This window comes from Mustela lutreola, chromosome 1 (assembly GCF_030435805.1).
Source record: "Mustela lutreola isolate mMusLut2 chromosome 1, mMusLut2.pri, whole genome shotgun sequence".
Lineage (NCBI taxonomy): Eukaryota > Metazoa > Chordata > Mammalia > Carnivora > Mustelidae > Mustela > Mustela lutreola.
In genome coordinates, this window is record NC_081290.1 from 281,306,731 (window position 1) to 281,323,720 (window position 16,990).

The 16,990-nt window shown below is 51.9% G+C and overlaps 2 protein-coding genes across 9 annotated transcripts; one reads left to right on the forward strand and one right to left on the reverse strand.

Annotated features, from left to right (window-relative positions):
* Positions 1–194: 194 nt before the first annotated feature.
* On the reverse strand, positions 195–12,782 carry BSCL2 (BSCL2 lipid droplet biogenesis associated, seipin). 8 transcript variants are annotated; one of them, XM_059144742.1, is made up of 12 exons: positions 12,079–12,768; positions 9,954–10,164; positions 8,164–8,480; positions 6,287–6,368; positions 2,643–2,786; positions 1,766–1,900; positions 1,516–1,613; positions 1,242–1,383; positions 1,007–1,073; positions 772–852; positions 585–665; positions 195–444 (listed from the first exon to the last, which is right to left on the reverse strand). In XM_059144742.1, the coding sequence occupies exons 2-12, from the start codon at positions 10,029–10,031 to the stop codon at positions 296–298; spliced, it is 1,374 nt and encodes a 457-aa protein (XP_059000725.1). In that variant the 5' UTR covers positions 10,032–10,164; positions 12,079–12,768; the 3' UTR covers positions 195–295. The 8 variants fall into 8 exon arrangements, with proteins under 8 accessions (XP_059000725.1, XP_059000719.1, XP_059000703.1 ...); XM_059144736.1 differs by having other exon boundaries at positions 772–858; positions 12,422–12,762; XM_059144720.1 differs by having other exon boundaries at positions 772–858; positions 12,079–12,762.
* On the forward strand, positions 10,502–12,138 carry GNG3 (G protein subunit gamma 3). The gene is made up of 3 exons (XM_059144791.1): positions 10,502–10,778; positions 11,196–11,295; positions 11,575–12,138. The coding sequence occupies exons 2-3, from the start codon at positions 11,197–11,199 to the stop codon at positions 11,701–11,703; spliced, it is 228 nt and encodes a 75-aa protein (XP_059000774.1). The 5' UTR covers positions 10,502–10,778; position 11,196; the 3' UTR covers positions 11,704–12,138.
* Positions 12,783–16,990: the final 4,208 nt, after the last annotated feature.

The window sequence follows — 16,990 nt, forward strand, 5'->3', positions numbered from 1 at the left end:
TTTTCTCTCCTTGGACTTTCTAGGCCTATGAATACAGACAGCTGTACCTAGAGCAGTCCAGGTCTGGAGGCCTTCCCCCTCGGCAGGCAGCCCCCCAACAAGACAGTCTCCTCCAATGCAGGAAGGCGGGGAGAATGCCCTGGGAACCTGGGGTTCTCAAGTGGCCCTGAATCCATTTCCAGGAGTCAGGCAAGCAAGTGGCATGAAAATAGTTTATTGGGGGAGCCACAGGATAGGGGAAGGAGTCAGGGGAGAGGAGAAAGGACTGGAATGTGAGGACTCTGCCCCGTTCTCTTCAGGAACTAGAGCAGGTGGGGCGCTGTTTGTCCCCAGAGGGTTCAGAGCTGCCCAGAGTCTCCGGGGCAGGGATGGGGGAGGGGACCTGGGCGGGAGCGGGAGCAGGCAGGTTGGCCTCCGTCAGCAAAGCTGCGTCTTCCCAGGAGCCTGAACCAGGGGAGGGAGAAACAAAACCCCCAATGGGAAATTAAGTAACCGAAGGCTCTTCTCCCTCCACCAATATAACCTCCTCCCCACCCACCAGCCACCTCCACTCCGCCCAGACCTCCGTGCCCTGGGCCCCTCACCATCACTGGCCTCTGGCTCCAGCTCCTCCTCTCCATTCAAGGGCTGCTGATCTGCTTTCTCCTCCTCAGGGGGCTGGCCCTCTGCAGCCACAGGGGGAAGGCAGAGGTCAGACTAGAAGAGGCTGACAGGACAACTGAGGACTTGTGGGGACGGAGGGAGGGAGGGCGGTTGAGCTGCGGCCAGTACCTGCCCCTGGGGGATCTTCAGGGCTCTCGCTGTCCTCTGTGATGTCTGACAGCTGGGTTGACTCCTCCTGGCCTTGGGGTCCTGTGCCTCCAAAGTGGGTAGAGAACGGGGGCGGGGCTAACGCAGCTGCCTGGGCCAAGCTCACCTCCTCCGACCTGTCCTCCGCCCCTCAGCTCAGCTGCGAGGGCCTAAAGCTTGGGCCACACAGGAGCCCCCCGCCTCCCGTCATGTTTACCTGCATGCCGGGCAGAGATCCGCTGCTGCACTGCCTTCCGCGAACCGTCTCGTTTCCGGACGTTCACCTGTGCGGGACAAACTAGTGAGCAGCAAGGCTGGGCCTCCCTGTGATCTGGGACCCCGCTGCTCCCCAGCCCTTGGCCACGCCCCAGCCCTTGGCCACGCCCCAGCCCGCTCCTCAAAGGAGGATCGTGGAGTGGAGGGGAGGGGAGGGGAAGGAGGTCCTCTGTGACCTGCAAAGAGAAGCGGTGTCGGGGCCAAATGCTCCCCCACACCCACTGCATGTAGCTGAAGAGGACAATGACGCTGAGGAAGGTGAAGTTGCTGGCGACGCCGATGAAGGCGCAGGTCATCGGGAAGTTGTACAGCAGGTACCTGGGGCCAGAGGTAGGTGGCAGTGAGCGGACAGCACCAGTCTCCTCACTTCCCAGGAACTGGTTCTAGGAAAACGCAAGCCAGTTGCACTTGAGGACAGCCTCCCTCGCGCCGGCATCGGCGCACCCTCACCTGAGCCCGGTGAAGTGGGCATGGATGCGGAGCGAGGCCCCGTACATCTGGATGCGCTTGCTGTGGATCTCGATGATCGCTCCGGTGGTCGGCACGTACTGGGGATGGGACCGGGGAGGCGTGTCAGGGCACGTTCCTCTGGTGTCTGTCACTCTTCCCAGCCCAACCCGATGCCCCCTCCCGGCAGGCTCGGCAGGTGGGACTGTGGGCTCCTGGGGGGAGCGGTGCCTAGTCTTCCTTCACCCCTCACCGAGTTCTCCCTGTACTCCGGGTAGAGCTCCACCTCCAGGAGCTGCTTCTGCTCTGCAAAGCCAAACAGCAGGAGGCTGGAGAAGACCAGAGTGTCAAGCATCTGGAGCAGGTCTGAGCGGTAATGCAGCATCACCTGCCGGGGCCAGAAGGGAGAGGCTGGGGACAGGTACCCTCCGCAGCCCAACCCACCCCCCAAAACCGAGCCTCCTGAGCCGTCTGCTCTCTCATTTTCACCTCCTACCACGATCCCCCACCCTTGGCCGAACCATCCCAGCTGCCCAAGTGACAGGTCTGCCCTGCCCGACCATGTCTCCATTCCCCTCTTCTAAGAACCTGCACAGGTTAAGCCCCACACAGTCTCTGATCTTCCCCCAGGCAGATCGACCACCCAGAAGAGACTAAGTTTCAGGACACCACCTGAAGCTTTTTTCTCCATGAAGACATTCAGAGATTTGTTTCATCGTGTGGCTCTGTTGACAACTTACGTAAGAATGGGGTCTTAATATTTATTGAGGACCCACTATGGGCACATAAGCACTGCACATTTCTTCACTGAATCCAGTCTAGTCTTGCTACAGGACTACTACTAAAAGGGTTAAAGAAGCTGTCTCTCGGCTCATATGTTTCTGAGTGAGGATTCCAGGTCTTTGGGGCCCTAAAGAAGCCCATTTTGGCTCCCCTCTTCAGACCTTTCTAAAAGCTGGACACTCATCAGATATGTGGGGTGTCTATCTGGCTTGGTAGACTGACTCCTCTTCCCCATTGTGAGGAGTCCGTGACCTCTGAGCTGGGACATTTTCTCCTGAAGCCCTACCCAGATGTTCTGACCCCTGTTGTCAGCTCCGCACCCTCCCAGACAGGCCAGGAACACTTACGGAGCGTGAAGAAGTGGAGATGATCCGGCCACCTCTGGTGTAGCATGAAATGGTCACTAAGAACATGCCTAGATCTTGATTCACACGGGACTCTGGCAGCTCAAGCTCTAAGGTAACACGGTACGGCTGTCCATACATCAGCACCTGCCCAAGGCAGCCCCCATCTCATTTCAGAAAATTTTATTTTTTTAGATGGTGCTCTGTTCACCTCCCCTCACCCCTTCAAACTCGGCCACCACCAGCCGCCCTGCCCTTGCCTAGCGCAGGAGGCCGCTCAGTCTCTCATCCCAGGAAGGTGCTGCCCCCTTGTGGCGGCCGGGACCCTCCCACTTCTGAGATCAGCATCCTGTGACTTGGCTGAAACCAGCTCTGTTCTGAGAAAGGCTGTGTCACTTTTTTTTTTTTTTTTTCCCAAAAGTGAACCGTCCTGTTGCCAACTGGGCCATGTGTGACTCAGCCCTGTCCCCGTGAGGCCATCCCCTGGGCCCAGCCTGCTTTCCCTTCCACTATTAATTAACCAAGTGACAGCAGTGTGCATCAACTCCCAAGCCATCCCTTCTCGGTCACTGTCGCTCCACATCAGCTTTATGTCACTCTGGGTCCCTTACCTTGCTTCTGTGGATAGAACCCTGAGGCTCCTAGTGGGAAGGTTTCTTCACTGGGATTAACCTCCAAAGGTTCAAGATTTGCCACCAAACATACTCAGGTTTTTCCTGACTGGTCCTCTATTCTTCTAATTTTTTGTTCAACTATTCTTATCCAAGCATCACCTCCTTCCGGATGGTACACAAGAATCACAGGGGCAAGAGTAAAGCTTTTGTTTTTAAACAAAGGGAATGGATTTAAAAAAAAAAGAAAAAGCCCATCGTGAACCACCCCCCAATCCAGACGTGGCTAAGGGTGCTTTGAGCACTATCACTAGGGTAAAAGGTGGAAAGTCACTGATTAGAGTCTTTCTCTGTACGGGTTCTTATTTCCAAAATGAACTATCTCTTTTAAAAAAATGGATTCCAGGGGCGCCTGGGTGGCTCAGTGGGTTAAAGCCTCTGCCTTTGGCTCAGGTTGTGATCCCAGGGTCCTGGGATCGAGCCCCACATGGGGCTCTCTGCCCAGCAGGGAGCCTGCTTCCTCCTCTCTCTCTCTGCCTGCCTCTGCCTACTTGGGATCCGTCTGTCAAATAAATAAATAAATAAATCTTAAAAAAAAAAAAAAAAAAAAAAAGGATTCTATGAGACTCTAGGCCCTGGAAGAGGCCAGAGGAAGCTGGTGGCCTCACCGAATTCTTGGAAACATTTTTTTAGGGTTGGGGAGGGCCACAGGGGGAGGAGGAGAGATGAAACAGGTTCCACACCAAGCATGTAGGCCGCTGTGGGGCTCCATCTCTCACAACCCTTCTCAGGGTCATGACCTGGGCTGAAATCTAGTCGGATGCTTGACTGACTGAGTCACCCAGGTGTCCCTGGAACATTTTCACAGGTAGCTCTCTGGGTGAGGTGGAGGAAAATGGGGACTATTAGCTAATCGGCAGGAGTTTCTGACTCAACTATACATCTTATACGGGTGAATTGTATGGTATGTGAGTTTTTTCTCAACAAAGCTGTTTTTTTTTTTTTTTTTTTTTAAAGATTTATTTATTTATTTGACAGAGAGAGATTACAAGTAGGCAGAGAGGCAGGCAGAGAGAGAGAGGAGGAAGCAGGCTCCCTGCTGAGCAGAGAGCCCGATGCGGGACTCGATCCCAGGACCCTGAGATCATGACCTGAGCCGAAGGCAGCGGCTTAACCCACTGAGCCACCCAGGCGCCCTCAACAAAGCTGTTTTAACATAGGTTTTTGAACCAGTAATTCTGGCTAAAACACATCATCGCCTCCAATGGGACCCAGGAAATTGACCACCACATTCTTGTGAATGACTCTGTGCCTTTGTGCACATCGGATGGGCAGACTGTCCTTCTGTTCCCCCATTCCGACACAACGTCCACCCTTCCTTCTAAGATCCACTTTGAGCCTCGCCATCACCAGTTTCATACTGATCTCTCAAATTCTTCTGAAATGTGGAAGCTGTACCTTCCACTTGGCTACTTAATGCGATGTATCAATTTCTCCATCAATCCTGCGACCTCCTTGAAAGCAGGACCCCATCTTCTACTTCTAGCAAAGTGTTACACATAACATACATACATGCTATTTATTCTGTTCCTTCCTTCCTAAAGGTTCCCTGTAAATGGACAAAATGATTAACCTACTTTAATTATCAGGGACCACCCTGATCGGCGTCCCTGCCACTGGCTCTCCCCTCGCCCTGCACCTTTCCCTTCCTCATCCGGCAGCTTCACACCCAATTGTTTCAGGCTCCCCGAGTCACCAGCAGGATCTCCGCACCACGCAGCCACACAACTGTAGGCACCATTTCAGCGCAGATGTACTGTGGTTTGTTTCTAGCTCCTTCTCAACACAGTCTATTTATTATTATTTTTAGCTATAAAAGTACATCAAATCAATGTCTTCACTGAAGATTCTGTAATACTCTCCAAACTCCTTTTCTCAGTAGCCGGATTAAACAATTAATCTGGGGGCGCCCGACTTGATTTCAGCTCAGGTCATCTCAGGGTGGTAGGATCGAGGCCCTTCATCAGGGTCTGAGCTGGGCATGGAGCCTGCTTAAGATTCTCTTTCTCTCCCTCAGCTCCCACCACCTCAAATTAAATAAATAAACAAACAAACAAATAAATAAATAAAACAAAAGGATGACTCTCTGCCTCACAATATCCAACCTTCCACATCACAACGTCCCCTGGGGTCTCAACTCATCTGGACCTGCTAAGACTTCCTGACAGTGTCTGGCTACCTCCTGGTCCAGTGGAAGAGGTCACAGGACACACATAGCCGGCTATTTGTACTGCCAAACAAGGCCGGTCCAAACACCAATCCCAGGGTCCCCCAGATGCTAGAGCTCACACTCCTCCCTCCAGAGTGACCATGTAGATCTATCCTTTGTCAGGAAGTGTCCTCCCATGAACCACTTAAAAAAAAAATTTTTTTTTCAGAGGATTTAAAAATTCTTAGTACACGTGGCCACTAATTACTACGAGTTATGTTGCTAACAACTCAGAAAAACGATATGGATGCTCCTACGGTCCTCTGAAGCACGCCAGGGTCCTCCTCTCTTCCGAGAGCCTCCAGCAGCTTGCCTATTACAAACACATGCATTCCCACTCTGCATCTCCCAGGGCTTCGGGGTTCGCTAAAGCCCTACTGGCCTCTGGCCCATCCCCTGGTACAGTGCTCTCTGTAATGCACATCACACACATATGTCAAGAGTTTCCTAACCTCACATACAGGCTTTCAAAACTCCTGGGTGGATTGCAGCCTCGTCCAGGGAAGTAGCTGATTGGCTCACTGAGGTCTAGAACACCTCTTATCTAGTAGGTACAGCCTGTTTGAAAAGATCTGAGACGGGCACTGTTATCATCTGTGGCAGGAAATCATCCATGCGATTCAGACTTTTCCTTTAACCTCCCTCTCCTTGAGAGCCCTCCTCTTGAGTCTCTACTGCTCAAGTTCTGCTCGTCAGGTCTTTCTCAATCCCTCCGATTTCAAGTCTCTAAAGGTCTCATGAAACCTCTCTTCCACTCCCATACTCACCCGATCACGTCCACCCTTAGCCAGCGAGACATTGGCAACAGGGAAGGAGCAGAGTAAGGACGAGGAGGAGTCACAGTCAGTCCTAGATGAGAATGGGGATACTCCACTGAGTTACAGAGTCTGCCTTACCTGTCCGCACACCTCCTTGGCCCACTACGGCTCCCTCTTGTCCCCCATCCCTTCTTCCAGAACAGGTACCCTTCTGTCAGAGAGAGACGGAAAAGAAATGCAGCCAGGAGATTCAAGACACCTGAACAGTTTTCATTCTCTTCGTGCTACTTCAGCTCATTTCCTCTCGTTACAGTGGAAAGTCTTACACGGGATGCAGTGAACCCCTAGTTGAACAGTTTCAGATTGAAGTGCTTAAGATTCACTTGGGGAGAGCTTGATAAAAATGCAGATTCCTGGGGACACCTGGGTGGCTCAATCGGTTAAATGTCCAACTCTTGATTTCTGCTCAGGTCATGAACTTGGGGTTCTCGGATCAAGCCTTGTGTTGGGCTCCCTGCTGGGCGTGGAGCCTGCTTGGGATTCTCTCTCTCTCTCTCTGTTTCCCTCTGGACCTCCCCACCAACTCATGGGTGCATGTGTGCTCACTCTCTCTCAAAAAAAAATTTTTTTTAATTAAATAAAAAAATTAAACAAAAAAAGGAGATTCCTAGGTCCTATATCCCCAGATTCAGTAGTTCTGGTCCGGAGCCTAGTTTGGGAAAATCCCAAAGAATCCAAAGATGGCCTTTTTTTCTTTTCTTCTTTTTTTTTTTTCCTTTTTTTCTTTTAAAGATTTTATTTATTTGAGAGCTAGGAAGCGAGAGGGAGAGAGAGAAGCTGGCTCCCTGCTGAGTGCAGAGGCCAACACAAGGCTCAATCCTGAAACTCCAGGATCATGACCTGAGCTGAAGGTTGACACTTAACTGACTAAGTCACCCAGGCACCCCCATACATGGTTTTTAAGAGGTTCACAAATCTCAACTTGTAACAAAAATTATACATGGGCAAACCTTTATGTGTGTGTGTGTTTGTGTGTATATATATTTTAGTAAGGTCTACATCCAACATGAGTCTTAATTCATGACCCTAAGAATAAGAGTCAGAGTCATGTGCCCTACCAACTGAGCCATCCAGGTACCCCAGTGCAAACATGTTTTTACAGCAGAAGGCCCAGAGTTTTCATGAGATCATGCCTCCTGAAAGTTTAAGCAGCTTTGACTTAGAAAGCACAGTTCATAATCAGGGACTCAAGACAGGAAAAAAAAAAAAAAAATTAACTTTGGACCATTGATAAGAATGCCCCAACCAGCATCTCTTCACTGGTCCTATTGCCACTGTTAAGCGAAAGGGGGAGAATTTGGCAAACTCTGTAAAATCAGAAGGAACTGAGGTTCCAGGTAAGAAGCAGGACTCTGGGACTTTGTGTACCCTGTTCCCTTGTGTTTCCATAATCTGTGGCATTATTGGGAGTGGATGAAAGTAATGTACAAGGCAACCTGAGGCTTTTGTAATACCTTCTCTGCTGAAGGCCAAGTTGAGTTCTGAGATGACCTATGGGATCTGGTTGCTTAAGAGGTCTACAGTGGCCCCAAGAGAGATCTGACCCAACCCAAACAGAACTGATCCTCACAGTAACAGTCTAAAAGGGGGATTTTCTTCTTCTTCTTTTGAACAAATATCAGCAACCAGAGGCAGAACTAGGATCTTAGAGCCCTACCAACCCAAAGCTTCTTCAGCCTTGGGCTGTGAAAGGTAAGAAGTCATATAAACACACTGGGCTCGAATCTTCTCCTCTGTAAATGAGGGGTTGACCTGAATAAGCACTAAGTGCTCTGACAGCAATTCTCTCAAAGAATCCCTCTACTTTGGTAGAAGACCCCTCTCACCTGTAGTAGAAATGCACAGGGCTGAGGTGGCTGATTGTGGGCATGTAGGAATAGTAGAAGGAGCCATAGAGGAAGACAGACACCCAGAGCAGGAGGAGGATGGTACAGAAGAGCACCCCAAACTGTAGCAGCAGCTTGCGGGCACGACCTGCCAAGACGTGGCCCACTTCCTGGGCCCACAGTAAGGCAGGTAATGGTGGGTCATTGACCATGGCAGGGAGTGCAGAGTGTCTGGCCCCAGGTTCAGGCCTTGAGTTCCTAGCTGCTCTGCCACCTGGACGCCACCCCTGGCCATGGGATGAAGCAGCTGGTGGTTCCTGGAAAAAGACAGAGAGGGGGAAAGAATGGCTCTTTTCCCAGGGGAGGTGGGGACAGAAGGACAAGCTTACTGGACTGGCTTGGAGGAACTAGAGAGAGCAGAACACAGCCAAGACTTCGTTTTCATATGGCTTTTCTCCAGATGACTGCGTTTCTCAACCAATTATCCCTTATTTCCTTATTTCCCAATTATTTCCTTCACTGTGCTTTCTTTAACCCCACTGCCCCAACACCTCAGCTGAACTTGGCTTCTGGGCACCCGAGTCTGGGACCGGCCCCCGGGATACTCATTCATAACAACACACAACACAGAGAGGATGAGCACCTTAAAAAGCTTCTACACACACGATGACACCGAGTCCACACTGCGAGGTGGCTGCACCGACAGAATGCGCGACTTGCCTAGGGCTGTACAGCCGCACTCAAAGCCAACAGCCCAAGCGCGCTCACAAGTGCCTCCCGAGTTCCTCCTCTTCTCCCAGAGCTGCGCTCGCTCCCCGCCAGGGCCGAGCCCCACGCCCGGCAGGGCGTCCTGCACTCCCCGCCAGCACCTGACTCCGGCTGGCGGTGGGCGCGGCGCCGTGAGCCCCGACCTAACCGCGCCAGCGAGGAAACCAGCGGCTCGCCGGCCGCCAGGGCTCCGCAGACTCACCAGCTCGCGGAGGCTGGGGCAACGGCGAGAGGGGACTTCCGCCTCCCGCGGAAGCCCCGCCCCCTTCCGCCGGCCGCCTCTGTGGCCTGGCGGAGCCGGACCTCACTCCGGGGCGGGGCCCGGCGCAAGGGGCGGGGCCTGCCGGGCTGCGGGTTTCCCACCTCCGAGCACTGCGTACTGTCCCCTCCCTGCCGTCCCCCTCCCAGACCCGAGAGGACAGGCGCCTCCCTCCAGGCCTCAAGATAAGGCCCAGGGCAGGCTATGAGTCAGCAGCATCCCCCTCAGGCCGCCCCTCGAGGCCGCAGTCCGGGCCCTCCACCCACACCTTCACCACCGGCCATCTAAACCCCCCGCAAAGGGGGAGAGGAGAAGGCACCCAGCTGTCGCCCACTTTTATCGCCCACAGCTCCTTGGACCCGCAGGCGTCCGAGGCAGAGAGCCCTGCTGGCCGGCCGGCCGGCTGGCCCCTATCACAAGAGTGACAGCATTTCAGCTCCGTGTTTTGTCTCCAGCAATTTAGAACGCAACCGACCTCCTCGGACCCTAACTGGACTCTCCCTCAGGATCCCCGCAGCGCGTTATGTACACTAGATCTTAGCAGGCGGTACCTTCTATTTTGTATATGACTATTCACCCCAGATAAGATTCCTCAGAGGGGAAGGTTAATACTGTGTCCATCTTCACATTCCCTGGAACGCCAGCCACAACCCTGCAGGCCTGGGATGTAATCTCTCAAACCAATACCCACACTCCAAAACCCACCCTGGAAGCTCATCTAGTTCAAGAAACATCCGAAGACTTTCCCCACAGTGTCCCCTACCTCTTCTTTGTCCGATTCTTTGATCTGGTATCTGCACACCTCTTTTCCCCCAGCTTCTTCTCCTTGTTCTTTAGGCATCTTCCTAATGAACCTTGTTGCCCCTGGATCTTCCACTCGAGTCACTTGTGGCTAGAACATGAAGTGGCTGGTGATCTAGAAGCTCATACCTGTCGCTCATCACATTTTCCTGGATATAGGGAATGGAGGGTCCCTGGGAAAGAAAAGAAGATTCAGGTACTACATGCTATGTCAGAGCAGAGGGAGGAGGGAGAAGGGGGGCGACTGCCCAGCTGATGTCAGATTTTCAAATGAGCAGGGTCCCCCCCCCGCAGCCAGTACAGACTCCACAGCAGGCGATGTCACAGGTCCAGACCACCCCATTTAAGGGGGTGGGGGTGGGGGGGAGTTGGCCTGGGCCTCTGCTCTTTCCAGGTTCCTCCTAGTCTGGATTCAGAATGCCTGCATTGGGGGAAGGGCAGCTAATGAGACAGTTCACAGTGGGGGTGTGCGTAGGGGCTGCAGTCACCAGCCAGGCTCCCCCACTGGTCCGGCAGTTGGTATGCTCCAGGATCTGAGCAGCTCCTTCTAGCATCCTTCATCCTTCAGGTACCAGCGTCTGGGCAGTGCCTGAGCTGCCGGAACTGGGACTAGCCCCCGGCAGACCTCTGACCTGACCTCCCCAGTGGACTTCTTTGTATCAGCTGCTTCTGCTGCTGCCGCAGATCTTTTCAGCTGCAACTCCCTGCAAGGTGGGGCACCCATCTCAGGCAGCTTTTGTGCACCCCACTGACTACTCCCCAGGGCTGTTGCTGCCTGTGGCCTCAGGTGAGTAGGGAGCATCCTGCTTTTCTCCCCCCTGGGGCTCAAGGGGGCAGGGAGAGGGGGGTTACGAGTCCTCATCAGGGCGGGGCTTTTTCTGGTGGAGGCTTTCAGAGCTGGGAACACACATGGCTGGAAGGGCTGAAAAGCCTTAAACCATTTTTATGTCTAATGATCCGTGGCCCAGGCCGTAGGGGGGTTTGGGTGGCTTTTCATCCCACCGTCTCCATTTCCTTGGCCCAGGAAGACAGGGATGGGAAAGAACGCTAGAGGATGAGGATAAGAGAACAAAATACTGGGACACATGACCCCAGTCTTGTAAAGATTGATGAAAAAGGAGCACGAAGGAGGGGTCTTCAGATGAGATTATGCGGCCCCGCACGCCCCACATCATGGTCTGAGCTATCCCTCTCTTTTCTCCAGGATGAAAGGGGAGACCCCTGTGAACAGCACTATGAGTATTGGGCAAGCCCGCAAGATGGTGGAACAGCTTAAGATTGAAGCCAGCTTGTGCCGGATAAAGGTGGGCAGACCCTGGGTCCCATTAGTTGGCCCAGTTAGTTGTGTTGTAGGTCCCCAAATCTCAGGCTAAGATAGATGTTTTCTTTCCTGGACTGCCTGCCCTCAGGGGAGGAGTCTCTGGCTCTGGAAGGACAGCTGTCCTCTGGCCTCTGTGGGGGATGAGGGAGGCGAATACTGTCTGAAGAAGCCCTAGGGGTGGCAGAAGATAACCCATTTGGGGAGGGAGGCGGCTCCCTCTCAGAGGCTCTGGCTAACAACTCCCCTCCTGGCTGTGCCCCAGGTGTCCAAGGCAGCAGCAGACTTGATGACTTACTGTGATGCCCACGCCTGTGAGGATCCCCTCATCACCCCTGTGCCCACTTCGGAGAACCCCTTCCGGGAGAAGAAGTTCTTCTGCGCCCTCCTCTGAGTTGCCCTGTCCCTCGGCACAAGCTCTTCACCTTTCCCTCTCCTAGACCCTTCCTTAGGTCAGTAACTGTCGTGAGCCCCTGAGGGTCCCTGCATCCCCATCCCTAGCCCTTGTCCAGCCCCATGAGGTTATCTGAAGCACAAAGGTCTCCGTCACCGATCTGTCGACCCCATTTCCTCGCCCACTGCGGAGGACCCCAAGTAGCCCCTGACCCAGGGCCCCCTTAGCTCCATCCCCAGAACGGCCGTTCAGACTCTGCCAGCGTCCTGCCGGCTTCTCTCTGTGACCCGCTCAGATAATGGAGAGAGGGATGGGCCGAGGGATGGGCCGAGGAATGGGCCGAGGAATGGACCGGGTGCTTGCTCTCAGTCTCACCTGCAGCTATGAGAAGGGTAAAGCCATTTGAAGAATAAAGTCATCCAGAGTCTCAGAGGACAGCTCCTGTGTTAGAGTTCTTGGGGAGAGGACCATCAGTCTGTAGATCTGGGAGTGTGTGCGGCAGGTGGAAGGCTTGGCATACCCCAGGAATAGGGCCAGTCAAATCAGGTTAGACATTGTCTAGGATCGGAGATCGCCGGGATGGCGGGGATGGCGGGCGCGAGAGAGCGTCTCAAGTGGAAGAACTAAGTTACAACAGACACTCAGAGGCTACGGAGAGCACTCACACACGCACACGCGCGCGCGCAAGCACTGAACACAAGCGAAAATGAAAACAGACCGAACAGGGGAGATCTAGGGAGGGATTCCGAGAGCATTCGCAGACCGCAGGAACTCTGGAACGGAGGGGAGGAGCGCGGCTCCAATTCCTGCGAAGGGGCCGGTTTTACTTCTAAGATGGCCGCGCCCACAGCGGGCCCCTTTCCAAGATGGCCACCGCCATGGGACTAGCGCCAATATGGCAGCCTCACGTCACTGGGTTTCACCGTACAGGGCTACCGAGCTAGCCCCATGCTTAAAATGGCGGCCCCAGGCAGCCAGAGATCTCAATATGGTCCCTTCTGTGCTCATCTGGTCTCAAAATGGCTGCCCCTGCCCTTGCCAACTCGATGCCCATTCCTACCCACCCCGGAGTCTGAAAATCGACGTCTCCCCACCCCCCACTATCCAGGTGAAGGCGCACGGGTGGCTATAAGCAAAGATCGTGGGACAAGAGGACCCTCGCAAGCACAGCGTAGCAGGCATACGGGTCGCATGGATCTTGGCGAGGGAATCTAGGCTCTACAGCTTGCCAAGTAGAGGCTCCCTTTGGGGTGTGCCCGGCGTCGTTCCTCAGTCGCCTTCTGGTCTCCGTAGGAGCTAGATAAGCTCGAAATTCATTCGGGTTGGGTTTCCTGGTAGGGCTTGCAGTGTTCCCATTTCTCCCTCAGGCCCGTTCTGTCACATCCGCCAGAAGCAACGTCCCCACTCCTAGTGTGCCTACCAACCTTCGTAGTGGCCCCAGCTTGCCTTCTGGGCAGATGCCAAATCCAAGGCTTAATGTCTCACGAGCGCCTCCCAGACTCAAACTTGGCGGAGGTTTATAAGCCGGGGATGCTTTTCTAGAAGCCTTTTCCTTCCAAGGGTGAACATATGGAAGTGGGACCAGCGCCAAGACAGGAAGGTAACAGTCCCGGGGTGTCTGCTCCTCATGCATTATCAACATCCCCCAAATTCAAGGATGTATCTATCCTTCCTGGGGGGAATCCTAGGCCAGCTCGTTTTGTCAGGATACACTTTTGGAGGGGCACCTGGGTGATTCCATTGGTTAAGTGTCTGCCTTCAGCTCAGGTCACCAACCTAGGGTCCTGGGATGGAGACCCATGTTGGGCTCTCTGCTAAGGGAGACATCCCCTCTTCTGCTCCCCTTGGATTGTGCTCCATCAAATAAATAAATACAATCTTTTTTTTTTTTTTTTAAAGATTTTATTTATTTATTTCACAGAGAGAGATCACAAGTAGACAGAGAGGCAGAGAGGCAGGCAGAGAGAGAGAGAGGGAAGCAGGCTCCCTGCTGAGCAGAGAACCCAATGTGGGACTCGATCCCAGGACCCCGAGACCACGACCTGAGCCGAAGGCAGCGGCCCAACCCACTGAGCCAATACAATCTTAAAAAAAAAAAAAATACATTTGCGGGGGTGGGAGGAGGCACCTTGCAGCAGTAGGAGGTATTAGGGATATCTACCACCCCCAGCTTCCCCACACCTTTGCACAGGAAACAGTTAAGGAGAGAGGAATGCAGAGAGGAAACCACAGGAATAAAGGGCATCTACCAGGAACTGAACTTAGTCTCCTATGGATGTCTCCACAGGTCCGGGGTACCCAATGGACTTGGGGCACTTTCAGGAACAAAAAGCAGCTTTCCAGCTGTTGAATTTCTGAGCCCTAACATGTTCTGAAGGTCATCTAATTACCTCACCCTAGCAATGAAGAAGCAGGGAAAACAACCTGGTTGCCCTCCTGCAGTGGGGACCTACCCCCATTCTGTTCAGGAGTCCCCATTGGTTCCTTCTTGGTGTTTCATGAAAACTCCTGAAAGGATTCAGTATAGTCTATTTTATTCTTTTAAAGATTGATTTACTCTGGGGCGGAAGGTTAGGGGCAGAGAGAGAGAGAAAATCCCACACAGACTCCCCACTGGGCACAGGGGGCAGGGAGGGGGGAGAAGGGGATGGGGCTGGGAAGGGCTTGGTCTCCTAAGATCATGACCTGAGCTGAAATCAACCCACTGAGCCACCCAGGCGCCCCAAAAAGCATCTTATCTAGAAAGTGTCTGGCACAGAGCTGGCACTCAAATATTTAACGAATGATTATACTATATATGCTTAAATAGCAAGCAATGCAGAGCAGACACTAAGAAACTCTCTCTTTTTCTACTGCATCAGGGTTGGGCAAATTCCAGGAGAGTAAGTGAAAATTTCCACATCAGCTCAGACTTGGTAAAAAGCCAGAACGGAAGTGCTCAATAAACGTAATCTTGATATTCACTGTTTTGCTTTTTAAGTCTCTTTTCAATTTTTCTGCACAATTTTCATACTCATCAAATTGGGGGTGAACGGCTGCAGCCCTATTTGGGGACAAAGGGGGCTTAAGACGTTACCAGATGGGTGCTTGAGTGGCTCAGTTAAGCACCTGCCTTTGGCTCAGGTCATGATTTCATGGTCCTGGGATCCAGTTCTGCATCAGGCTCCCCACTCAGCAGAGACTGCTTCTTCCTCTGTCCCTCCCTCCCCCGTCACTTACACGGGCATGCGCTCTCTCTCTTGCAAAGATAAATAAAAATCTTTTTTAAAAAAAGAGATTACCAGAGACCAGGCATTAACCATCAATAACCATTAAAAATGATTAATTTTAAAAAATAATTAGCTTTAAAACTGACTTTAGGGTGCCTGGGTGGCTCAGTTGGTTAAGCAACAGCCTTCAGCTCAGGTCATGATCCCGGGGTGTCAGGATCGAGTCCCACATCAGGCTCCCTGCTCAGCACAGAGTTAGCTTCTCCCTCTGACCCGCCCCCCCTCAAATAAATAAACAAAATATTAAAAAATTAAAAAAACAAAATAAACCTGACTTTAAATATCCCAGAAAATGGGCAAACACTAATATCAAAGATAGCCTTTATGTAAACAAAGCCGTAAGCCTCTGGGGGTCTGAATCTGTGTCCCACACAGAGAGAGGAGTTAGAGCAGGATCTGTTACCTGTTATATCACTACTTTTTCCAAACACTGGTTGTGAGCCTGTGGCATCTCAGCTTTATTAAGTCCCTGACCATTTATTAGAAATTACAGTTAGGGGGCGCCTGGGTGGCTCAGTGGGTTAAGCCTCTGCCTTTGGCTCAGGTCATGATCCCAGGGTCCTGGGATCGAGCCCCACATCAGGCTCTCTGCTCAGCAGGGAGCCTGCTTCTCCCTCTCTCTCTCTGCCTACTTCTGATTTCTCTCTGTCAAATAAAGAATAAATAATCTTAAAAAAAAGAAAAAGAAATTAGTTAGGAGCAGTTCAGTGCTAGCAACACAATAGCGCTCTTGTTAAAGTTACCTTAAAGTAACTATGAAATAACCCCCAACAAACATCTTTCACGGAATAGGGCTCTTCCTCCTAAGTAGTAATGACTTATTAATAAACTTATTTGGCCCCCAAATGGAACCTTACATTTAGCTTTAAGCATCCGACTGGTTTTAGTATAGGCCAAATACTGAGAAGTCAGGATTTAGAATTTATTTTCTCCTACTCCACTGGCTCAAACGCTCAGCCCAAGCAGGCACTATGGGGACTAAGAACCCTCAAGTGAAGGCCTGGCTGGCTCCCAAGTGACTCGCGGAACAGGAAAGGAGTACTAGCCATGCAAGGGGAAAGCCATCGTCGGTTGGACCCAGCACAACTTGAGGAATCACCATCAAAAATCAGTTTCCCCCAGATAACACACTCCACCTCAGTCAGTGCAGCCACAGCAGAGAGGGTGAATTCAATCCAAATGGTTATTTATTCTAAAACTGGAAGCTACTATGCCTACATTTTTGCCAGGATGTAATGAGAACAGGGGAGGAAAAAGTTACAGATGTAAACAATGACACAGTTACATTTTTTTTTTAAACGGTAAAACCCTTTTTTACTGGCCACTTCCAAGAATGCTTTACAGGTTGTGCAAAAACATTTACAGGCTCCATGTGGTGTGCGTTTCCATCTATGACAACTACAACAGACGTCTGATAAAACACTAAACAAGTCTAAGGAAAACAAGGCTAGGGGTCCCTCCTGGTAATCCACATTTCCCCCACTTAACATTTTTTTCACAATAAAAAGACAGAAACAAACCCCAGACATCTACTGTTGTTGTAAGTGATCTCTTGGGTTAAACCAACAAGGATGTGGCAGCTTCACTCTCCATCCAGCAGAAAAAGTTTTTTTTTTTTTTTTTAAACGATGACTTTCTGGTGTCCAAAATTAACAGCAAGTCCCTCCACTAGCCCTCCCCCAACCCCCAAGACCTCCAAACGGCTTGAGCTTTGTTCCTCTGGCCCCGAGGGCCTGGCATCCACAAACCACATCAGAGACCATAAGAAGATGCTATTCGCCAGAGGACGGAACATTTGAAAGAGGGATGGCAACTTCTGCCTCAGATTCAATTTTCTATTCACATCATCTTGCCCTACGGCTCGAATTTCTACCTCCCTGCCTGGCACTACGAGCAAAGCTTTCTCAAACTCCCTTAATAAGTTGTTAGTGGATTACAGCCAAGTTCATGCAATCACTTCACCCACTGCCACACGCAAATCCACGAGGGCCCCACAAGGAAGCAGGCGCCAACAGAAA